The sequence below is a fragment of the Zootoca vivipara genome, chromosome 9 (genome assembly GCF_965207765.1).
Source record: "Zootoca vivipara chromosome 9, rZooViv2.hap1.1, whole genome shotgun sequence".
NCBI lineage: Eukaryota > Metazoa > Chordata > Lepidosauria > Squamata > Lacertidae > Zootoca > Zootoca vivipara.
Genome location: NC_142592.1, coordinates 50,353,659 through 50,378,843, shown reverse-complemented (window position 1 = coordinate 50,378,843; position 25,185 = coordinate 50,353,659). Strand labels below are relative to the sequence as shown.

The following is a 25,185-nucleotide window of genomic DNA, read 5'->3' as shown; positions in this document are numbered from 1 at the left end:
TAGTATTATGTTTAAGAGAAAACCTCAACCTGCACAAATGTCAGCTAAAGAAGTGATACATGGTAAATACTGTATACTGAATCTGTGCTCCAGTTATTTGAACTCTTATTCCATTATCCCTCTGTCTCATGAGTTTTCATCAAACATTGCTCACACATTTTCAAACATTTGGTATCTGAAGAAGTGTGCATGCACACGAAAGCTCATGACAATGACAAACTTAGTTGGTCTCTAAGGTGCTGCTGGAAGGAATTTTTTATTTTGTTTCGACATTTTCAAACATTAAGGCTAGAAGCTGGCTGAAAAGTAAAATGGCTGAGATGCTTTGGAAGTTGAAATTTTCTGAAATAGCACCTTCTGCACTTTTTTCTGTGGAATTGCACACACAGAGCCATGGGTTTTGGAACTGTCTTCTGGAACTCTTGTACATGGAGGTAGTTGTTTGCTAAACCTTATAGTAAAATTTTACCTGTGTTAAAAAAGGGTATGCAGGGAACAATCATTTTGTGCATGTTCAAAGTACATGTGTAAGACAACCTTGGATTGTAATCTTGCAGTAATCCAGCCTTGATGTTTACCAGTGCATGGGCAACTGTGGTCAAGCTATACTAATCCAGGAACTGCTAGAGCTGTCTTAGCAGCCAGAGGTGGTAAAAAGCACTCCTTGTCACCTGCGACACCTGCTTCTCCAGTAGCAGAGCTGGATCTAGGAACATGCCTAGACTTATATACCTGCTCCTTCAAGAAGAGTGCAATCACATGCAAATAAATTTAGCTGACCAACTTCCAAGACTTGAGAATCACTCACCCAAAGAGCTTCTATCTTGCCAGGATTCAGACTGAGTTGATTAGCCCTCATTCAACCCACCACTACATCCATGTACTGGTCCAGGGCCTTCTCAGCCATTCCTGATTCTGATGTTACATAGGAATAAAGTTTGGTATCATCAGCATACTGACAGCTGCACCCAACTGCTTCATATAAATGTTAAATAATAGAGGTGACAATACAATGCTGTGCAGCACTGTATAGCTCAAGAGTCATGGAGTTGGGAAACATCTATTGCCATCTTCTGGATCATCCCTGGATGCAAATATAATATAAATATTAAAATAATGATATGATATGATTGATGTAATTATGGGGTACGGTATTAACATTCATGAATTGTTAATTGCTTGGTTTCATCATAAGTTCACAACAAACATTTCTTTCACTGTACAGTATTGTGGAAACTTTTCAGCTATTCTGTTTTTCTGTGGCTTTTAAAATATTATGTTTCCTAGTTCACAGAAGTGAAAGAAATAAGTATATAGGACATGGAGATATTGGTTAAGTTTAAACAGTCCACTTTCAGTTTTCCTCAGCCTTAATATTCAGTTAAGTTTGCTGAATTTCAAGGTCTTCCTGTTGGCCCTTAATTGAAGACTGGTGTGGTTATTTGTTGCTTCTCTTTTATGAGTTAAAACCTGCAACACAATAAAGCTGGTCAAGGAGCATGAAGAATTAAAACATAAAAGTTGTTTGAAAAAATTGCCTTCCTACATCATATAAATGGACTATCATGGCCTGCACAAAAACAAAAAGAGAAATGGTACAGTCATACCTCCGCTTGCAAATGTGATCCATGCGGGAAGCACGTTCGCAACCCACAGCGTTCGTATTCTGAAGCGCTGTGTCTGCACACACACGTGACGCAATTCGGAGCTTCTGCACATGTGTGTGACGTCATTTTGTGCTTCTGCGCAAGTGCGTGCGCTGAAACCCGGAAGTAACCCGTTCCGGTACTTCCGGGTTCGGCGCAGTCCGCAACCTGAAAATGAACAACCCGCAGCGTTCGTAACCCAAGGTATAATAATAGATTAATAAATGATGTAGGGTTCACCTGAAAAGGGGTTATAAAAAGGGGAAAATACCAGTACGTAAGTTCCTTTTTTTATTTGCTCTGCTGCTGGTGCTGCCCAGGACTCTCTCCTGCTGTGAGTGCCCACAGGCCCTGTCCCTACCTCTCTCCACCTGGTTTAGGGCGGGGCCTGGAAGGCCTCATAAAGGACTGCTGCCGCTGCTCTGCTGCTGGTGCTGCCCAGGACTCTCTCCTGCTATGAGTGCCCACAGGCCCTGTCCCTACCTCTCTCCACCTGGTTTAGGGCGGGGCCTGGAAGGCCTCATAAAGGACTGCTGCCGCTGCTCTGCTGCTGGTGCTGCCCAGGACTCTCTCCTGCTGTGAGTGCCCACAGGCCCTGTCCCTACCTCTCTCCACCTGGTTTAGGGCGGGGCCTGGAAGGCCTCATAAAGGACTGCTGCCGCTGCTCTGCTGCTGGTGCTGCCCAGGACTCTCTCCTGCTGTGAGTGCCCACAGGCCCTGTCCCTACCTCTCTCCACCTGGTCTAGGGCGGGGCCTGGAAGGCCTCATAAAGGACTGCTGCCGCTGCTCTGCTGCTGGTGCTGCCCAGGACTCTCTCCTGCTGTGAGTGCCCACAGGCCCTGTCCCTACCTCTCTCCACCTGGTTTAGGGCGGGGCCTGGAAGGCCTCATAAAGGACTGCTGCCGCTGCTCTGCTGCTGGTGCTGCCCAGGACTCTCTCCTGCTGTGAGTGCCCACAGGCCCTGTCCCTGCCTCCTTCCACCTGGTCTAGGGCGGGGCCTGGAAGGCCTCATAAAGGACTGCTGCCGCCGCTCTGCTGCTGGTGCTGCCCAGGGGAACTTGAAACAGCACAGAGTCCTTTTTAAAATGCTTTTTAAAGAATTTTTAATGTTTTTATCTTCTTTGGGGTGGTAGGTGGGAGGGATTTTTAGTTGGGTGTGGGAATCTGTTAAATTTTAGTGTATTTGTAATTTTTATTGTTTTTGGTTTTATTGTTTTATTGTGTTTGGGGTGGTAGGTGGGAGGGATTTTTAGTTGGGTGTGGGAATCTGTTAAATTTTAGTGTATTTGTAATTTTTATTGTTTTTGGTTTTATTGTTTTATTGTCTTTTTTGTGTTCTTCTTTTGTTGAGTTCTTTGCTGTTTTTTACAGAGGTTTTATTTTGTTTTTAAGGGGAGGGGTCAGGGCTGCCCGGGAGGGGGTCCCAGCAAGCAAAATGGCTGGGGCAGATTCCACAGGGGGGGGTGCACTGGAGCAACCGATCTCAGTGGTCACGGGTAGGAGGAGGAGTTACGCTAAGACCAGACCATGTCATTACCGAGGAGGCAGACTTAGTCGTTGTCTGAGGACTATCCCTGCCTCCAGGTCTGGTCCTGACCGGACGGATATTGGAATCAGCAAGGGATACCCACATGACCTGAAGGTGCTGCTGTGCAATGCCAGGTCGATGATGAATAAGACCACCGCCATTCACGACCTGATTGTGGATGGAGGATTTGACCTGGCATGTGTGACAGAGACCTGGTTGGAGGAAGCCGATGGGCCCGTTCTTGGCGCTGCTTGCCCACCAGGTTTCTCTTATGCACAGCAACCCAGGCCATCTGGGCGGGGAGGGGGGGTTGCAGTGATTTTTAGGAAGTCATTAGTTTGCACCAGGCGTCCTATTGGGAAGACCCAGTTCTCTGAGTGCATGTTCTGGAAGTTGGGCAATAGAGGCAGTACAGGATTCCTTTTGGTGTACCGACCTCCCCGCTGCACCAAGGATTCCCTGCCCGAGCTGCTTCAGGTCGTGTCGGATGTGCTCCTGGAGACACCTAGCTTGGTTGTCTTAGGGGATTTTAACATCCATGCCGACACGACCTTACAAGGAGCCGCTCGGGACTTCGTGGAAAGCATGGCCACCATGGGGCTGTCCCTGAATAAGTCTGGCCCAACTCATAGCCGCGGACATGCCTTGGACTTGGTGTTTACCTCTATGGATGTTGGTGATCTGACATTAAGTAAAAGCGAAACAAAAGAAGTGCCATGGTCAGATCACTTTCTGGTGCAACTGGACTTCTCCGCAACCCTTTCCCTCTGCAGGGAGGTGGGACCGATTCGGATGGTCCGCCCCCGCTACTTAATGGATCCAATTGGCTTCCAAAGAGTGGTAGGGGATCTTTTATCCCGTGTCGATGGCCTTTCAGCTGATTCCCTGGTGGCCCGCTGGAATGCGGAGTTAACCAGCGCTATTGACTGTCTGGCTCCGAAGCGCCCTCTCAGATTGCATGGAGCCCGGACAGCCCCGTGGTTTTCCCCGGCGCTGAGGGCAATGAAACAGTCGTTGAGACGGCTAGAGCGCCGGTGGCGGAAAACTCATTTTGAATCAGACCGGACACGGGCTAGAGCTCAACTTCGAGCCTACCAAGTGGCAATGGCGACGGCGAAGAGGACCTTCTTCACCGTCTCCATCGCATCTGCAGAAAACAGCAGCAGGAGACTCTTCCAGGTGGTTCGCAATTTAGCGGAACCACCTGCTCCATCCGGGCCCAGTACGGGCCACATGATCTCCTGCAATGATTTTGCAAAGTTTTTTGCAGATAAAGTCGCTCAGATTCGGGAAGAGGTAGACTCCACCGTGGGAGCAGGGCCGGGGCGGGGGAGTGCTAGAGTCCTGTCTAGTCAAGTTTTGTGGGATCAATTTCAATCTGTTACCTCCGAGGATGTGGACAGGCTGCTTAGACGAATGAAACCAACCACCTGTCTCCTTGATCCTTGCCCATCCTGGCTTATAAAAGCTAGCCAGGAAGGGCTGGGCGATGGGCTTCGCGGGTTGGTAAATGCTTCTCTCCATGAGGGAGCCTTCCCAGACCCGCTGAAAGAGGCGGTTATTAAACCGCTTCTTAAAAAACCATCTTTAGATCCGGCCAATATGGCCAACTATCGCCCAGTCTCAAATCTTCCATTCTTGGGCAAGGTGATTGAGCGAGTGGTTGCGGAACAACTCCAGGCACGCCTGGAAGAAGCGGACCATTTGGATCCCTTCCAGTCAGGATTCAGGCCTCATCATGGGACTGAAACTGCCTTGGTCGCACTGGTCGATGATCTCCGGCGGGCTAGGGACAAAGGTAAGAGCTGTTTCCTTGTTCTGCTGGATCTCTCAGCGGCTTTTGACACCATCGACCATAACATCCTTCTGGACCGTCTAGAGGGCTTGGGAGCTGGGGGCACTGTCATGCAGTGGTTCCGCTCCTTCCTCCTGGGCCGTGTTCAGAAAGTGGTGGTGGGGGATGAGTGTTCAGACCCCTGGGCGCTCACTTGTGGGGTGCCTCAGGGTTCTGTCCTCTCCCCCATGCTTTTTAACATCTATATGCAGCCACTGGGAGAGATCATCAGGGGGTTTGGGCTGGGTGTCCATCAGTATGCTGATGATACCCAGCTCTACCTCTCTTTTAAATCAGAACCAGTGAAGGCGGTGAAGGTCCTGTGTGAGTGCTTGGAGGCGGTTGGAGGATGGATGGCGGCTAACAGATTGAGATTGAATCCTGACAAGACAGAAGTACTGTTTGTGGGGGACAGGAGGCGGGCGGGTGTGGAGGACTCCCTGGTCCTGAATGGGGTAACTGTGCCCCTGAAAGACCAGGTGCGCAGCCTGGGAGTCATTTTAGACTCACAGCTGTCCATGGAGGCACAGGTCAACTCCGTGTCCAGGGCAGCTGTTTATCAGCTCCATCTGGTACGCAGGCTGAGTCCCTACCTGCCCACTGACTGTCTCTCCAGAGTGGTGCATGCTCTAGTTATCTCTCGCTTGGACTACTGCAATGCGCTCTACGTGGGGCTACCTTTGAAGGTGACCCGGAAACTACAACTAATCCAGAATGCGGCAGCTAGACTGGTGACTGGGAGCGGCCGCCGAGATCACATAACACCGGTCCTAAAAGACCTACATTGGCTCCCAGTACGTTTCCGAGCACAATTCAAAGTGTTGGTGTTGACCTTTAAAGCCCTAAACGGCCTCGGTCCGGTATACCTGAAGGAGCGTCTCCACCCCCATCGTTCTGCCCGGACACTGAGGTCCAGCTCCGAGGGCCTTCTGGCGGTTCCCTCATTACGAGAAGCCAAGTTACAGGGAACCAGGCAGAGGGCCTTCTCGGTAGTGGCACCCACCCTGTGGAATGCCCTCCCACTAGAGGTCAAAGAGAACAATTACCAGACCTTTAGAAGGCATCTCAAGGCAGCCCTGTTTAGGGAAGCTTTTAATGTTTGATGGATTTCTGTATTTTAGAATTTCTGTTTTTTTTGGAAGCCGCCCAGAGTGGCTGGGGGAACCCGGCCAGATGGGCGGGGTATAAATAATAAATTATTATTATTATTATTATTATTATTATTTCTAAACTTATTAATTCATGTCATTTTTTCTTTCTCCCTAGTTGGTGTTGTTCGTTGCCCAATTTGTGGCCAGGAATGCGCAGAAAGACACATTATCGATAACATATTTGTGAAGGATACTACTGAGGTTCCTACTAGTACGGTGGAGAAGTCAAATCAGGTGAGTGTGTCTGATGCTTTTCAAATTCCCTAAGCTGTCAACTCATCAGTCTTCTCTGCATACCTTATACTTAAAATGAAAATGTTATTGCTGTCATATTTTATATTCTAGTTGTCATCCAGGAAATGAAAGTATAGAAGGAGTAAAATATTTGTGTTGTTTGACATTTTATGTGTAAGATTCGCAGCTTACAGAGAGAATCTAGTTATCAAAGGGTAATAGTGAATATTACAATGTGGGAAGGCACAAAGTTTAGAATGGGGGAGAACTTTCTTCATCCCAATATCTAAATTCACTCATGGATAACCTTCTAGTGGTAGGCAGGATCAGAGGCAAATCTGAGCAGAGCAATGGATATGATTCTTACCTTTGTAAAGTAGGCTACATTCCTGCCAAAAGTCAGTGCCAAAATAAGTATATGTGTAGGTGAGAAATCTGATTTCTGTTTCTCACTGGTTTTCATTCCTACTAATAATGATGCCACTGAAAGCAAATATGCTGATTTGTTTCAATAGGCATACTTTTTATTTCTACTTACCAGGTTTGTACAAGCTGTGAAGACAATGCAGAAGCCAATGGTTTTTGTGTGGAGTGTGTTGAATGGTTATGCAAGACCTGCATACGAGCTCATCAAAGGGTGAAATTCACGAAGGATCATACAGTCAGACAGAAAGAGGAAGTATCTCCAGGTAAAAGTTCTTTTACTTAATGCTCAGATTATCTAATGCATTTTTTCCACATTCTCTTCTATGTATTAGTTTTGTTCATTTTCATTATTTCAGTACACTTCGGGGTTAACATCTGTGCCAGTCTTCAGATATTTTACACAAATGTTTTCAGGGAAATATCTCCTGATCAAGACTACTTTGGGGGGCCAGTGGATATCCATTGTTTTAAACTACAATTTAATGTGATGCGTGAATGAGGCTATTCAGTTCTAAGAAAAGAGGAAAGAAAAGGTTAACAATATCAATAAATATTATAGATAATTGTTTCTGAATGTGGACAGCAAGCCTCTGATTCTTTATATTCAATAATAACTGCCATACAATATGTTCTTGAACTATGAAGCATATTTAAGGCCCACCTGAGAGGATCATTAAATAATTTTTTAAATTTTGGAAACGTAACTTCTTATTTAGATTCTCATTGCTTGAATCTGGCATATGAAATCCTCAGACTAGATGCACAATCCTGCTCCCAACATAAAATGAGCAAAAGTGATATTTCTATTATTTCCCTTCTTTCATAATTTGGCATTATGTTGTGGAGAACAGTGCTAGAGCTCTCCATCAAGCATGCCTATAGAGAGTGTTGCTAGGCAACTTGATTGCATTGGGGGACCGGGATGGGAAGAATCTTCCTTGTTTCCAGTAATATATGTAGGGTTACTTGTAGTAATAAATTGCCCCTTCTAATCCTAGCAACAACAACAACAAAAGTTGATTTCCCCCCTTTAATTTTGCAGAAGCAGTTGGTGTAACTAGTCAGCGACCTGTGTTCTGTCCTTATCACAAGAAGGAGCAGCTAAAGCTTTATTGTGAAACTTGTGACAAGCTGACATGTCGGGATTGCCAGTTGCTGGAACACAAAGAACACAGGTATTACAATTGCATGTAACCAAGTTGAAGGTGAAACTGAAAGTTGAAGGCAGATTTAAATTTATTCCAAAAATATAAATATCCTATAACCTCTGTGGTGGTTCAGGTTGTAGCCTGAACTGTGAGAGAGAAGAGAGGCAAGCAAACCAGCTAGACCTACCACTCCTCCTTGTTAACTTAACCATTGCTGCCAAGTGGGTAACTTTATTTTTCTCTGACCATCTCCACTAAACAGGCTATTAACCTTCTGGACTTTAAGTATACCCAGTATACTTTCTATACTGGGTAGAGTAGTGTGGCACTTGGGCATGGAATGAATAAGACCTTGCACCATTTTTTTCCCAAGCAGATGGGGGGCACACCTAATTTTTCAGTTTTGGTAGCTACACATAAGAGCAGTTTAAAATAAGTGTACCCATCTATAACTGTTCTAGACTGTTTCCCAAATGGTTCAGCTTTCTGGCTTCCTTCATTGTGCTCTCTAACACATTCCAGTGTCCCTGTTCTCTTAAAGCAGTCTAGGTCCTTTTCTTTCTTGCAGCTCTTCAACTCTCAGTCCTTCAAGTTTCTGACTCCATAACTAGCTATTTTCTAGCTTGACTAATATACAATATTTCACCCCCACTTCCAACATTTTAGCTAATCAGGAGAAGAATGTATTACAGTGGTACCTTGACTTACAAATGCCTCGACTTACGAAGGTTTCGACTTACAAAGTCGGCAAACCCGGAAGTATTTTCGTCGCGCGTTTGGTCTGCGCAAAGCGCAAAATCACACTTCGCGCATGCGCAAAATGGACACTTTGACATACGAAGATTTCGACTTACGAAGAGCGCCGCGGAACGGATCGCCTTTGTAAGTCGAGGTACCACTGTAGTCCAGTTTCTATTTCCCCTTAATTGCCAGATTCCTAGCATGAAGCTTTGACCTTCCCATGCAAAATAGCATCTTGACCAGGCATTCCCAAACTTTGGCCCGCCAGATGTTTTGGACTACAATTCCCATCTTCCCCGACCACTGGTCCTGTTATCTAGGGATCATGGATTGTAGTTATATCAGTACAATTTTGGTTTTCCTCTTTTGCAGAAAAGGGGCGGTAAATTTTGGCATGACTAGTCTAAATGTCAAAAGTACTTAGAGGTTTTACAATATAATCTTGGACAATGTTTATGGCCATAGGCCATACAATTTTGGCAATCAAATGCTTTATTGATCATTATTTTATTGGCCTCCCATGACCTATAAAAATAAAATGATTTCATATGAAAAATTGTTGTCGCATAATTTGCCTTACCTTTTAGCAACTTTTTAAAAAGTCATTGTTGTGCGGTTCATTTTTTAGTAAGGCAAGATGGGGAATATTTTGCTATGTGCATGGTTTGTTGTTTTTCTTTTACTGCAGGTACCAGTTTATAGAAGAAGCCTTTCAGAATCAAAAGGTTATAATTGATACATTAATTACGAAGCTGATGGAAAAAAGCAAATATATAAAATATACAGGGGAGCAGATTCAAAATAGGTACTTGTTTTATAATAATAAAATATCATGTTTATACAACATATATTCTAGGCTAAATTTAATCTATAGCTATTTCTCATATTGTGGGTTTCAGGTGATATTTTCCCTTGAAGTATTTTTGTAATTGGTTTCATGACCATTGGAATTGTACTATATAATATAACAGTTTAATATGCACAAAAAAATTATCAGAATCACTGTAAAGAGGCTTGATGAACTATAATGTGACTGCATTTGCATTACTATTACTATGGATTATTGTTGTTGTTTTGTTCCTAAAAATATACTGCTTTACAAAAGAATAATAGAATTGTAGAGTTGGAAGGGACCACAAGGATCATTTAGTCTAACCTCCTGCAATGCAGGAATCTCAACTAAATCATACATTACTACTCTCTGCTTAAAAATTTCCAAGGAAGGAGAGTCCACCACCTCTCATGGGAGTCTTTCCCACTGTCAAACAGGTTTTACTGTCAGAAGGTTCTTCCTGATACTCAGTTGGAATCTCCTTTATTATAACTTTAATTCATTGGTTTGGGTCCTACCCTCCAAAGCAGGGGAAAACAAGCTTGTGCTACCCTCTACCGTCATACCTCGACATCCGAACGCTTCAACTTCCGAAGGTTTCGACTTCCGAAGTCGACAACCCCGGAAGCCTTTTCACCGCATGCGCCTGGCCACGCGTTCTGCACCTGCGCAGAGTGGTGCGTGCGGTCGGCGCTTCGACATCAGAAAACCTCGACTTACGAAGACAGCCGCGGAACGGATTGTCTTTGTAAGTCAAGGTACCACTGCATTTCAGGGGTCAGCAACCTTTTTCAGCCGTGGGCCGGTCCACCATCCCTCAGACCATGTGGTGGGCTGGACTATATTTTTTTTGGGGGGGGGATGGATGAAAGAATTCCTATGCCCCACAAACAACCCAGAGATGCATTTTAAATAAAAGGATACATTCTACTCATGTAAAAACATGCCGATTCCCGGACCGTCCGCGGGCCGCATTGAGAAGGCGATTGGGTTGCCTACCCCTGCTCTATTTGATGGACAGCCCTTTAGGTATTTGAAGATGGCTATCATATATCCTCTCAATCTCCTCATTACCCAGCTAAACATACCCAATTCCCTCAACCATTCCCCATAAATCTTGGTTTCCAGACTCTATCATCTTGGTTGCCTTCTCTGCACATATTCCAACTTGTCAATATCCTTCATAAATTGTGGTGGCTAGAACTGGACACAGTACTCCAGGTGTGGTCCAACCAAGGCAGGACACTGAACTTCTCTTGATGCAACCCAGAATATAAAATTAGCTTTTTTGTGCTGCCACATCACTGCTGACTCATGTTAAGCTTGTCATCTGCTAAGACCCCTATATCCTTTTCACATGTACTACTGGCAATCCAGGAGTCCTCCATCTTATATTTGTGCAGCTGGTATTGCTACCTAAGTGTAGAACTTAACATCTGTCCCTATTGAAAATAATTTTTAAAGTTTTGGCCCAGTTCTCCAATCTGTTAAGGTCACCTTGAAATCCCTATTCTGTCTTCAGTGGCATTGGCTACCCCTCCCAGTTTGGTGTCATCTGCAAATTTGATGAGCATTGCCTCAGTACCTTCATCCAAGGCACATATAAAGGATACAAATGAGAACTCTCTGCCCTAAGGCAAGCTGTCTAAAAATGGGAGTATGACAGAGTTGGGAGATGGAACAGGAAATGCAAATAATGGTGTACTCAAAATTATATTGATAAAAACACACACTACAATATTATATTGCTTATAATTAATATTTAAAAAAATAAACAGTCATTCAAAAAATTAAATTATATGGGAGGGGAAGGAGATTGATTTTGAGGTGTTCAATTACAAAGAGGAATAGTAGCATGCATGTTTTGAGAGAAGATCCCTGACAGAAGAACAGGGAAAAGAACAGTGCCTTTATTCTTTACCTTTCTGGTAGCTGGTGATGTGGGTTATCCAGAAAATTTTGAATGGAAAAAACTGCAGAAAATGTTACTTTGCAAATTAGCATAATTTAAATAAGAACATTTTCTGATGGCCTAAAGAGGACTTCTTTTACTTGTTTTTAGTAAACAAGGCTAAAAGCTTTGAAACTATCAAGCTTGCCTAACATTGCATTTGCAGTTCACAGTTGTTCATTTCTACTAATAAAAATATGAAACAGAACATTTTCTGCAGAAAAATAAAGCACTGGAAAATTTCATTGAAAATTGTACACTACACATCACTGCTGGTAACACAAGATGTGAAAGAAGCATTTTTTTTGGTATTTCACTTTTATCCATAAGGCTGAGGGTTCATTTTTCTTCCAATTTACCATTAAAGTTCAAACGTTCAAGATTCATAGAATCATAGAATTGTTATAGTAAGAAGGGACAATTCAAAGTTTTTCCCAAAGGCTCATGAAGTTGATTGGACATAATCCAGCAAATGCTAGTCGGAACAAAAATCCAATTAAAATAAGTAGAACTTGAGTTCATGGCTGTTTCATTCCATTTATTTCCTAGGGCTTAGTTAGGACCAAGTTTACTGGTGTCCAAAGATTTCAAAAGTTATTTTGCACATTTCCCATGTTGAGCATATTAAAGAGCATTTCTGTTTTCCACCTTTTTAGGATTCATGAAGTGAATCGGAATCAAAAGCTGGTGGAACAGGACATTAAAGTTGCTATTTTCACATTGATGGTAGAAATAAACAAAAAGGGGAAAGCTCTACTCCATCAGCTTGAGGTAAATTATTATTTACTGAGGGGCAACATTATGACCCCACTCTGACATACTGCACATTTTTAAAAATCACTTTGCAGTAATATGTACTGCTAAATAGATCTGAACATATTTGTCATGCTTTATTAAATGCATTTGTTATACTTTATTAAATTCTTTTAAGAAGAACAATTGGAAAGGTTTCAAAATTTTCTTCTTCTGCATAGGAGGGATTTCATATCGATAGACAATCCTGTATTTTTTTAAAACTCCATTGTATGTCTTTGAATACTACCCATCCAAACACAATCAGATATTGAGTATGCCTTTTCACACTAGGCATGTGATTACTTTGGATAATTTATATTTACATTGAAAACAAATAGTTGCAGTATGGAGTGCTCCTGCTTATTTGTTTTTAAAGAAATATGTGTAGAGTGTATTTAAGCCTTTAGTGTTGCCACATTATAAAATACATTAGAAATCACCAAATAAATATTTATAAAAAGTAGGAAAAACAGCAACTTTAAAGCATAACAGAGACATTTCAGTAAGTTAGCATAACACATCTTCAAACACCTCAGCAATTTCAAAACCAATAGCAGTAGCAGTTAAAACAGAACAAATGAATCCAGTTTTAAAGACTTGTACAGAAAAATCCATACACAATAATGGAGAGAAATGCATAAAGCTTTGGGCGGAGTGGTCACCACCAACCTAATTGACCTTAGCAACGAACCTGTGAGTAGGGCCTCTGAAGTACTCTTTATGTACATACATCAGGTCATGTGGGTAAGGTTGGTCATGATCTTTACCTAGTTACTCCATTTCCATCTCTGCCCCGTTACCTGCATACTGTGGCCATTGAGCATGTTAGATGCTTCTGACTGTTTAGGGGTTTTCTCCCCTTGTGTCCTTTGTGTATCTGTGGGTTCATTTTGGCTGCATGAGGTTCAAATAACATATTTGCTATTTGTATATTTGACGTTTGGCATTGGAATGCTGGGCCATTGTGACTACACTTTGGGATAACATCTTCCCTCGGCTGCCCACATCACTGCAGGTAAAATTCAATGAGAGAAGCAGGATATCCTCTCTTGTGTTTGAACAAGATGTAATACCAAACAAAATGCATAATTACTTTCTTTTCCCATAGAGGGATACTCATTTTCAAGGCCCACTACTGCTAATTTCCCAGGTATAAATCAAAGGATCAAAACAGCATTTGAAGAGGCTCATTGTATTCCATTATCAGCAGAGATTACCTTGAGCTGTGTTAGACTTTAGACTTAACTATTTTGCTTCAATTTATATACATGTATTAGCAATAGGGTTATGCAAGCATAAAGAAACATGTATAAAATGGCCATAAGGGCTTCTTTAGGGTTGTTTTCAGTATTAGACCTCTGTATTATATACTCTAGTTCAGGAAGCCTGACATAAGTAAGGCAGGCAAATGTCTGGTTACTGAAACAGAGATACAGTACAAAGATACTAAATGAAAGTACTGTATTTTTCCGTGCATAAGATGCCCCAATATATAAGACACGCCCTACTTTTGGGGACCCCAAATTTAGAAAATGGGCATATGCACTATCCATGTATAAGACGCCCCCAGATTTTTAACCTTATTTTAAAGTTAAAAAACCTACGGTAGTCTTATACCCAAGAAAGTATGGTACATTCTGTGGTTAAAAACAGGTGCAAAGAATGATTGAGAGAACAGTGTGGTTAAAAAGATGTCAATTTCCATGAGCTTGTGTTCAAATAGTCACTGAAAACAGGATATAGCATATAAAACCTTGAGCACTATTTAGAGAAAAAACACTTTATTGTCATTTTGAGGATGGAAATGTTATTTAACTTAAATGTTGTTTAACATAAACAGGCTTCTCATATAAATTAATAGTCATACAGTAAGGGGGTATAGAAAGGACGCGGGTGGCGCTGTGGGTTAAACCACAGAGCCTAGGGCTTGCCAATCAGAAGGTCGGCAGTTCAAATCCCCGCAACGGGGTGAGTTCCCGTTGCTCGGTCCCAGCTCCTGCCAACCCAACCTAGCAGTTCGAAAGCATGTCGAAGTACAAGTAGATAAATGGGTACCGCTACAGTGGGAAGGTAAACGGCGTTTCCATGTGCTGCTCTGGTTCGCCAGAAGCGGCTTTGTCATGCTGGCCACATGACATGGAAGCTGTACGCCGGCTCCCTCGGCCAATAACACGAGATGAGCACTGCAACCCCAGAGTCAGTCACGACTGGACCTAATGGTCAGGGGTCCCTTTACATTTAAGAGGGTTCAAAAAGCAGAACTTGGTCTTTGTTTAACACCATTTCTTGGACAATCAAGGTAGACACTGTTGCTATTATCTGGGCAGGTATGGTCCTTCATCGATAAAGATCTTTGCTTTTCTGCTTTGTTTCCAAGTTCATGAGCTTTTTTTTTTTGCAATGGAAGGATGTGATTGTTTACTTGTCTATTTTCTGGTGTTAAATAAAAGCACTCTGTTGGGCATTATCTGCCTGTGTGTTAATCAAGTGCGATCTTGTATTGCCTAGATTCCGAGAGCCTACATATTGGGAGAGATAGTTAGGAACTTGGGGGTTGTGCCCCTTTCTCAGCCCCTGGATTTTTCACAACCTTCTTAGCACTTACAACTTCTCTTTTAGAGTGTGCTCATTGAAATGATCACTTCTAGCACATCAGTCTTCTAGCATACTACTTTGAGTCAAAGGGTAGCTAACAAAGGGTAGAAATCAAAGGGTTTGAATAGTAATAAGATGTAAAAGACAAGGCTTACTTGTGTTTGATCACTTGAAGAGATGGAGATAATAAACACACAACTAGAGTAATGTGTTAGTGACAGTTAACACTTATGAACACAGCTGTTCTTGTATCTTCTCTGAAAAATGCAACTGTTTGAATTGGCAAAAGAACTGATGAGTGTCTGGGTTTGTCCCTTGCAGTGTCTAGCTAAAGAACACCGAATGAAGCTTGTACAGCAACAACAGGAAGTGGCAGGTCTTTCTAAGCAACTGGAACATGTCATGGACTTTTCTAAATGGGCTGTCACCAGTGGTAGCAGCACAGCATTACTGTACAGCAAACGCCTAGTAAGTGTTGGAAGTTGGGGTGCAACTTGCTTGCAGAGAAGAGTTTGCATGGGACTAAAACAATTAGAGTAAGAGAGCTTCAGTTTCCTTCACTGTCTCTGTCGCTTTGATCTCAATGCTGACCTATCCTTTGATCTTGTCTGGTATTTTCAGGTTGCCTTCTCTCCAATTTACGCCTCTACAAGACACAAAGGCACAGCCACCTTTGTTTTCTTCAACTTAGGATAGATTTTCTAATTCTAAATTAAATTATCCATGTTATGTATTTCCTATAATAAATGATTTGTTATTTTTCCTCAACAAGTGTCTCCACATATGCGATTGCAGCAGGCAAACTTAGTACAGTATCTAAACAGATTCACAAGGTAGCCCCCACACTGTGCATAAATTTCAAGAGTACGGATAGAGAGCTACTGGACTTTTGTCTAGGAAAGCCATAGTCATGGCAAGTTGATTACAAAGACAATGTTATAAGACTGTGCTCTTAGCAGGATATGGGAAAGCAAGGAACATAAGAACAGAGTCTGCTGAACAGTTAACTATAAACTTGCTACTGTTGTTCATTGTTCTACTATGGAAGCATGCAAAAACTAGAAAGAGTGCTTAAAAATAAACTCTGCAAGCAGGGATTAAAAATGTAATGCATGAGTTTAATAGTCATATTTTTAGATGCATGTATTAATGAGCTGGGATTGACCCAGGTGAGCATGCAGCTAATGGCTAACATGGGTTTACCATTGCAAGGGATGAAGCAGTCCACTCAGCAGCAGTGTGGGGAGAGGGGGGAGTCACAGCAGCATCTTTGTGGTGGCAGTGCTAAAGCTGTGTGTACACCTGTGTAGCTGCCTGCAACCCAAAGCTCCCTTGATCTTGCTGCCTTCTTGCCCTTGTCTTGGCAAGTGTAGCACCTTTACATGAGAAAAACCCTTTTGTCTCAATTAAATCCACAAGTGAAAGCACTGAACCTTTGATGCAGGCCAGCAGTTTCACATTGCCCCTTTGAAGTTGCTTTTTTCCAGCAAAGCCACATAAAGGGTAGTTGTTCAATCTAGAAAGAAACAAGAAACTGATTATTATATATTTTAAAAACACACAACAACCAGGTTTTTAAAAAGGTGTAGCACCATTATCCCATGGAGGGCACAGCCGCCACTTCACCTCCATCATGCACCACTGCTGAATCCAAGTTAAATAAATTCAGTCAAAGTATCTCCTCTCTCAGTTGTTGTTACATCCACTTATAGCCAAAGCTTCCTGTATTACACATTTTTGTCTTTCATTTTTATTATTAGCTGTTTGTTATTACAATACCATATTATGTATTTATTTCTGTTTATTATTACCTAGTGTAAGTTGTATCTTATCTGTCATGCTAGTTCACAGTTTTGAAAGAAGCCCTGTTGCATTGCCAGGAGCGATGCTGTGTATTCTAATTTAAATAATAGTACTGTATATTTTAAAGCCAATTATATTTGTGTCATGGGATTCATGAAATACAATATTATTGTTAAGAATGTGAGAAACATGCTATATGTTTTTTTTAAATCAATTTTAGGGTGGTATCATGGGGGGAAATAGCCTTTATGTGGAACACTTTCTCCAGATAACAGCAGAAAAAGTTGAACTTTTTCATACATTATTCCTGATTTATTCTAGATTACATATCGATTAAGATACCTCCTTAGAGCAAGGTGTGATGCCTTACCAGTGTCTAACACCACCACCGTGTTTCACTGTGATCCTAGCTTCTGGGCCCAAAATATCTTCAATTTAGGTATGGTACATTTCCATGTACATCTTTGTTAAAAACTTTTGATGTTACTAAACTTACTCTCTGAAATAACTGTTGGCATTGATTTCTTTTAAGAGGAATGGTTAGAGAACACATTCCCCCTCCAAACTTGATACCCTTCTTAGAATAATCCATTTCTGTTATTTTTTACTTCTTCCCTCCACTTTGGGAGGGAGGGACAAGAAAGCCTCCATTCATGATGAATTTCTACATAGAGATATCATTTATTGACAGGACATTTTGTGTTCTTTGTGTATGCTCCGAATACACACATCTGTCTTGTTGCCTGTGCAGGCGGTAGGAACCCCCAATTAGCTGCAGTTTTGAACTGCATGCATAAGCACATTGAAAAAATGTGTTGTCACATGACACATGTATGTATCAAGTACATTACATTTCAAAGATGGGAGTAGGGATGCTCAAGGAGTCAGATAGGGTGTATATTCCAAAGCAAACTCACCTGATCTGTATATCCCAGATTGGAATATTGTTCTTTTTAGAATCCACACACACAAAAGAGTATGGCGTAGTCCAAGGGCAGACTCTCGGCCTTTGTTTTTAATATGTAGTAGCTGCCTAGAGTGGCTAGAAAGTATGTTTCCTGTTGTACACATTGAAAATTGGGGCACAGATGCTCTTAAGAACAATGGGGGCATTATGTTCTGTCCCACCCAAGGACTTTGTACAGAAAAAGAATGTGCTTGCATGGATCTAAAGCAATTTTTGCTCTCTTCAGGGTGGAAGTCCTAGACAAGACTTCTGTGTAGTAATCCTTCTGTTTGTTGGTTAAGCAGTACTCTAGTTCCTCCTTTTACAGTTGTCATATTAAGGTGGAGCAGGGTTAATCTCTCTGCATTAGTATACAAAAATACAGGATCCAGGAATGAGCCTCAGACATGCAGATTTAGTTAACACATTTCTTCTACTTAATATGACTGGTTCAGCATTACAGAAAATAAAATGAGGTTAGTCAATAACATGTAAAAACATAGTATAATGAGGTAACTCAGAAACAAAGCATTACAGAAATCAGACCAATCAAATAGTCGAGGTACCTTTATTCATTACCTAGGTGCAAGCTGTGAGTCTCTCAGAAAGAGAGGACTGAAGAGAATCTCAAAGGAGGGAATGTTTATACTAAATTCCCCCGTTAAGAACAAAAATTTGATACTTTTGTAAAACTGACACAGTTTGGGGTGGGGGAACTATTCTAAGTTATATCAAAACTTACAATTCCATAAGGTATTTAGGCTATATATGTGAAAGGAATAGGATAAATTCCAGATTCAAATTCCATATCTTTAACTCAAACAAGATTCTTTTAACTCAAACAAGATGCTATCTCTGTGAAAACAATATTTCTGGCTAATTGGGTTCAATTAGTAATTTGTTGTTTTGGACACATGCAATAGAGGTTTGACAGTTCAAGGTTTTATGGATTTACAGTAGGGAGCTGCTTAAGGTTTCATTCTTTTATGGCAGGGCGAAAGTTACATTGTTTTAAGATAAGGAAAAGGAAACCATAGGATTGATATGTGAGCACAGCTTGTCTCACCAGTTATGATGTTCTGTAAAATGTTCGGGACATCACAAAGATACAAAGAATGCCTTCATTCCCAGTGTAACAAGCTGAATTGAGCTTCATTAGGTTGAAGGACATTATTTATCTTGAGTATCAGCTATAAGGTCCAATCCAATGACCAATGTCATCCAAGGCAGCATGTGCAGAAGTGGAATTACTTGCCCCAGATCAGTAGGGCAATTATCTTTTTTCTAAACAAAGTCCCTAGGATGGACAGCAAATCATCATGTTCTGCCACTTTCAGGGGCATTAATGCCCACTTTTTCAACTTGCACAGCAAGTTTCTAGCACTTCCAGGCAACTCTTACGTGTAAAGAGAGAAAACGTTTAAAGTTGGCCCTATGGTAACCTTGTAAATATTTTTTAATGTCTTTTTTAATGTAATTCTTGCTGATTTTTTGAAAGAAAAAGATCTACATATTAAATGCTAAAGTGGGAAGGAGCAGACTTTGTTGTGATCAAATAAGAAAAGGACACAAACTAAATTTAGGCTGATCCATTAATCCCTACATGGAAGTGACATCCTGTAGGAAATTTGCCATGATGAAGTGGCCATCAGTGTCTTGGAATGAAGGTCATGTAGTCCAACCCCCTGCATTGCTAGGTTAAGAGGATAACTGATAAGTACATACTTAACAGTTCGTAAGTATCTGACCATTATCTGACTATATTTGTGTTGGTCTAGGCAGCTAAATAAAAGTGTATGTGAACAACTTAGCTCCAGAGTTAACAGAAGGGTTTTTATTTTAGATATTTGGCAATGACACATGCCAGAAAGGTTAATGTGGCAGAGGGTATTGCCTAATGGTAGACAGTAAATCCTTAACTTGTAAATATAATTATTTTTATCCAGGTTCTCTGGTAATTGAAGATAATGAGACCCCACCACACATGCCTAAAAGCCCTGTGATGGAACCAAACATACAGCCACAAAGTGGCTTACCTTCAAATCAACTATCCAAGTTCCCAACACAGATCAGTTTAGCTCAACTGCGACTTCAGCACATGCAGCAGCAGGTCCTCGCTCAGAGGCAGCAGGCTCAACGGAGGGCAGGTCCTGTGGGGCTCCCAAATCCTAGAATTGCAGGGCCCATGTACCAGACTCCACCGCCACCACCTCCTCAGGTAAATTAGGGCAAGTCCAGAGTAGAAGACCCTTAGCCATTTGTATTTTGTTCAAAAGGAAAACTGAAGTCATCAGGGCAACCTCTAAAGACAGTTAATATTACCTTTATGCATTTCACAGAATTATAGTAACACCATATTGTCTGACCACCAGTGTATGTTTTATCTGTCCAAGAGTTCAGTCCCCTCTGTTGATTTCCTAGATGCTTACAGACATCTTAAGGAGATCTCTTGTCATATTGCTATGTAGCTTTCCCTGTTGTTCAAGCAGATTGTGAAACTGTTAGTTATCAGGCTACATAGCTTTATGTTGAGGGTGAATCCCACAGTACTCTAAACTGTTACTGCTCATTTTTTGTGAAACCTGAGAATGGATTTCTCTTTAACTTACAGAAAACTAAGAACACTGTTTTATCTTTCCAGCAGCCACCTCCACGTTTGGTTAACTTTCAGAATCACAGCCTCAAACCCAATGGCTCTGTTCCTCCAGCTCAGCCAATGAGGATTCCTCAAAATCAGAATATACCACAGTCAGCTGTACGGCCCAATCCACTGCAGATGGCATTTTTGGCACAGCAAGCTATTAAACAGGTAAAATGTTTTTATTGTTGAACACCCTGCCTTCCAAAAGACTTAACTGGAGTACAATACAGTAACTTAAAAGGAGCATCGAAGAGGTTATAACAGAACCCTAAATAGGATATATTGACCACATGGAGTCCTGATGTAACAAGTTTTCTAAGTATTTTGCAGACAAAATTGCTCATATCCACTCTGTTCTTGACACCACTGTTGAAGAAGTTCCTATGAAGGCATCTGAAGCACCTTTTAGTCTAGTTACTTGGAATGATTTTCAGTTGTTGCAGCCTCATAAAATCATAGAATTGTAGAGTTGGAAGGGACCATGATGTAGACATGATTTTCAACCCATAATAATAATAATAGATTTTTTGTACCCTGCCCTCCCCGGTCGGAGCCGGGCTCAGGGTGGCTAACATAATAAAATTAGTACAGTATACTAAGAACATAAAAACAGGCAATCAATTAATTATAATACATCTTAAAATTAATTAAAATACATCTTAGTGATCCCCCCTCCCCATCCCCACCCCTCCCCACCCCTTCTCTACATAAGTGCCTGGAAACTTCCATTTCACTGTATCTGAAGAAGTGTGCATGCACACGAAAGCTCATACCAAAATAAAAACTTAGTTGGTCTTTAAGGTGCTACTGAAGGAATTTTTTTATTTTACTTCGATCCAGACCAACACGGCTACCTACCTGTAATCTTAAAATTAGTTCAGAACGAATTGAAATCTGCTTTTGGGTAATTTTGTTTAGCCAAAGGGGATTGACTCAGTCCAGAAGGTGATAAATGCATCTTTGAAAGAGGGAATTATGTGAACTGCCTTAAAGCAGGAGACAGTGTTGTGACCACTCTTTAAGAAACCTCGTATTGTGATCTAGTGTTTGTGTCTTGCTTTGGGCAATCAGGACCTATTAGGGATACTGCTGGATTACTGCCTGCCTCACTCCCTGCTCCACAGTCTCTGCCTGAGCTAGAAGGTTGAACGCTAGGCTGTTGGTGTTGGGGGACATGCTGAGGCCACTCATTCTAAGGTGGCTTGGAACTTTGTGGCCTCCATGACAACTGTGGGGCTGCCTCAACATGTCATCAGACCAACACTTGTGGCTGACCACAATCTGAATCTGGTCGTCTCAACCGGGCAGGAAGAGGGTGATCTTAAGGTGGCTCATATTAATGCCAGTTCCTTGTCATGGCCAATCATTTCCTGTTTAGACTTTTAGCAGCTTCCCCCCTCCACAAAGATGGGGGACCTATTAGAATGTCTTGCCTTTGGAGGCTGGTGGAACCAATTGGCTTCCAAAAGACTCTGGGAGATTTTGCAATTAATATGACTGGCACTCCTCTTGAAGCCATGGCTGATCTGTGCAATATGCAGGTTATAGAAGTAAGTAAAAAAGAACTACTTTGCTGTCCATAACAATCTCTGAGTGAAAAATACTTCCAACTGTGCCTAATGTGTCTGTTTTAACTACAGAGCAGAGCAGGGAGAGATTAGGGCTCCTCAAAAAGAAGAGGTGTTATTGGAAAGGAGACACACCTTTAATAATGCTATTTAACTTTTCATGTAAAAGTAAAAACTGTACAGAGTACACATTACAATGACATTTTGTCTCCCAACTTGCGATTGAATGGCAGCATCCACTGTCATGGGACTATTGGCCACTACTGTAACTTTGTGCTAAACACAGTTCTACAACTTTAGTCTGTCAACAAGATATATGTATCTGTTCTCCTTTTCAAAGGTTAACATAGTTGGAGAGATGTTGGTGCCTGAGTGTAAACCACAGTTAACTAAAACCTGAGTGTTCACTGTAACTCAGCAATCAACAATTTCATTCAACTGAAAGCAGCTTGGAACATTTTTTTCTATTAACACCTAATTTTGCAAAATCACTTCACACCACCAAGGTACTACAAATAGTACAGCAAAGTGATATAAAGGCAGATTAACCCAATGCACTGCAGTTTTATTATTGGTATATATGATAAACTATTATTTCCTTAATACAGTTGTTGTTCTTTGTAGTGGCAAATCAACAGTGGACATGCTTCTGCTGCTCCCTCAAATGCCAGCAGTACAACATCCACTCCTTCCAGTCCTACCATTAATAGTGCTGCTGGATATGATGGGAAAACACCTGTTCCACCTATGATTGATCTGTCCTCAACAATGGGTGGCTCCTATACTCTGCCTTCTCTTCCTGATGTAAGATGGATATTGCACTATGTTTTGTATCTTGACTTCTTGAAAGCTTTATTACTTTTGTGGAAAGCATGTTGAATTGGCAGATGGGGAATGTGACAGCTTACACAGAAAACAGTCTAGTCCACAAATCAATAGTATGTCATTTTTCTAGTATGTCATATTCCACCAGTTTATATAGAAGTAACTGGGGCTTATATTAGTATGATTTTGCCTCTTTGCCCTTATTTTCTTTTGGTGCTAAGAGCAGAGCTAAGAGCCTATATTTTATGTGGTAATAGTCTAGACCTTGTCATATGTACAAACACTCACAAAAGAATTCTGTGGGAAATTCTGACATTAAGCCACTTTGTAGTTACTTCTTCATCTGATAGATATATTAAAGAAAAGCCCTGACATGATTGTCTTTCCTAACAGGTTAAAGTATTGGTGGGGAACTTGTGGTCCCTGGTCGAATTTCTTGCAGCAGATTTTCCCAAGGAAATGCGTCTCTCAACAGCAAAATAGGGCTTCTTTCCCCAGCTTAAAGCAAAGGGTGGGGGCAAGCATCCTTTGAGCCTAATTCCCCCCAACCCACTGCTCCCAATGGCCATCCAGCAGAGGCAAGATTTGCACCTACACAGCCCTTTGTGTCTTCTCATATTTTGAAGATTTTTTCCCTTAAAAAAATTAAACCAATACTTTTCTGCATTCCTAGTTTTACTTAGGTATGCAAACACCCTTGCTGGTCACCAGAGGGCCACCCACTTTACTCTTGGAGGGAATTATAGTTGGATTATATGTATGCGGCATTTACTTTACCTGTTACAGTCTTGAAATTAGTGAGTAATGAAAAGTGGTGGCATTGAGCCTCTCTGGCCTAACTATCTCTTAATTGTTTTAAGATTGACTGTGCAGGAAGCATTTCACTGGAAAGCATTGGGAGGAGAGAAGGAATTGTTGAGCAGAGCCAACCCAAACCTCCTTCACGCAAAACTGTCCAGTCCCCAAATTCATCAGTGCCATCTCCAGGCCTTTCAGGTATGGCTATTATTTAATAAACTCCTAATTTTCTGATAAAATGGATGGTGGGTTATTCTCTTGCCCCAGAATTGATTAATCACCGGCTCTGGATAGATTTGTATTTTCCTAAAGGAGCAGGTATGTAGGCTGGCAGTGCCCTTGATCCAGTGCTATCACTGAAGGCCCAGGTATCTTCAGTCGCTATGGCTGACTCACCAGTTAGTCTTTCCTAGATTAAGAGAGCCTGACAAGAGTCATTCACACTCTGATAACTATTGGTGTTTAGAGTTAACACACTCTTAGAAGCTGAGCAGAACACTGGATCCCTGTTGAAAGAGCATAGAATCATAGAATCATAGAATCATAGAGTTGGAAGAGACCACAAGGGCCATCCAGTCCAACCCCCTGCCAAGCAGGAAACACCATCAAAGCATTCCTGACAGATGGCTGTCAAGCCTCTGCTTAAAGACCTCCAAAGAAGGAGACTCCACCACACTCCTTGGCAGCAAATTCCACTGCCGAACAGCTCTTACTGTCAGGAAGTTCTTCCTAATGTTTAGGTGGAATTTTTTTTCTTGTAGTTTGAATCCGTTGCTCCGTGTCCGCTTCTCTGGAGCAGCAGAAAACAACCTTTCTCCCTCCTCTATATGACATCCTTTTATATATTTGAACATGGTTATCATATCACCCCTTAACCTTCTCTTCTCCAGGCTAAACATACCCAGCTCCCTAAGCCGTTCCTCATAAGGCATCGTTTCCAGGCCTTTGACCATTTTGGTTGCCCTCTTCTGGACACGTTCCAGCTTATCAGTATCCTTCTTGAACTGTGGTGCCCAGAACTGGACACAGTACTCCAGATGAGGTCTGACCAGAGCAGAATACAGTGGTGCTATTACTTCCCTTGATCTAGATGCTATATTCCTATTGATGCAGCCCAGAATTGCATTGGCTTTTTTAGCTGCTGCATCACACTGCTGACTCATGTCAAGTTTGTGGTCTACCAAAACTCCTAGATCCTTTTCACATGTACTGCTCTCAAGCCAGGTGTCTCCCATCCTGTATTTGTGCCTTTCATTTTTTTTGCCCAAGTGTAGTACTTTACATTTCTCCTTGTTAAAATTCATCTTGTTTGCTTTGGCCCAGTTGTCTAATCTGTTAAGGTCATTCTGAAGTGTGATCCTGTCCTCTGGGGTGTTAGCCACCCCTCCCAATTTGGTGTCATCTGCAAACTTGCTCAGGATGCCCTCAAGCCCATCATCCAAGTCATTGATAAAGATGTTGAACAAGACTGGGCCCAAGACAGAACCCTGTGGCACCCCACTAGTCACTACTCTCCAGGATGAGGAGGAGCCATTGATGAGCACCCTTTGGGTTCGGTCAGTAAGCCAGTTACAAATCCACTGAATGGTAGCATTGTCTAGCCCACATTTTACCAGCTTCTTTACAAGAATATCATGGGGCACCTTGTCAAAGGCCTTGCTGAAATCAAGATAGGCTACATCCACAGCATTCCCTTCATCTACCAGGCTTGTAATTCTGTCAA

At 41.9% G+C, this 25,185-nt stretch overlaps 1 protein-coding gene across 2 annotated transcripts in view; it reads left to right on the top strand.

Annotated features, from left to right (window-relative positions):
• The window catches only part of TRIM24 (tripartite motif containing 24), a 41,159-nt gene that overhangs the window by 8,287 nt on the left and 7,687 nt on the right, over nucleotides 1-25,185 (top strand). The window contains exons 2-12 of one of the 2 annotated variants that reach the window (XM_035127546.3): nucleotides 6,275-6,393; nucleotides 6,935-7,082; nucleotides 7,862-7,994; nucleotides 9,397-9,513; nucleotides 12,148-12,262; nucleotides 15,203-15,349; nucleotides 17,006-17,123; nucleotides 19,577-19,848; nucleotides 20,275-20,439; nucleotides 22,464-22,643; nucleotides 23,525-23,660. In XM_035127546.3, coding sequence (XP_034983437.3) covers nucleotides 6,275-6,393; nucleotides 6,935-7,082; nucleotides 7,862-7,994; nucleotides 9,397-9,513; nucleotides 12,148-12,262; nucleotides 15,203-15,349; nucleotides 17,006-17,123; nucleotides 19,577-19,848; nucleotides 20,275-20,439; nucleotides 22,464-22,643; nucleotides 23,525-23,660 — 1,650 coding nt within the window. Of the gene's footprint in view, nucleotides 1-6,274; nucleotides 6,394-6,934; nucleotides 7,083-7,861; nucleotides 7,995-9,396; nucleotides 9,514-12,147; nucleotides 12,263-15,202; nucleotides 15,350-17,005; nucleotides 17,124-19,576; nucleotides 19,849-20,271; nucleotides 20,440-22,463; nucleotides 22,644-23,524; nucleotides 23,661-25,185 lie in introns of both variants that reach the window. The other variant, XM_035127545.3, reaches the window with a different exon arrangement.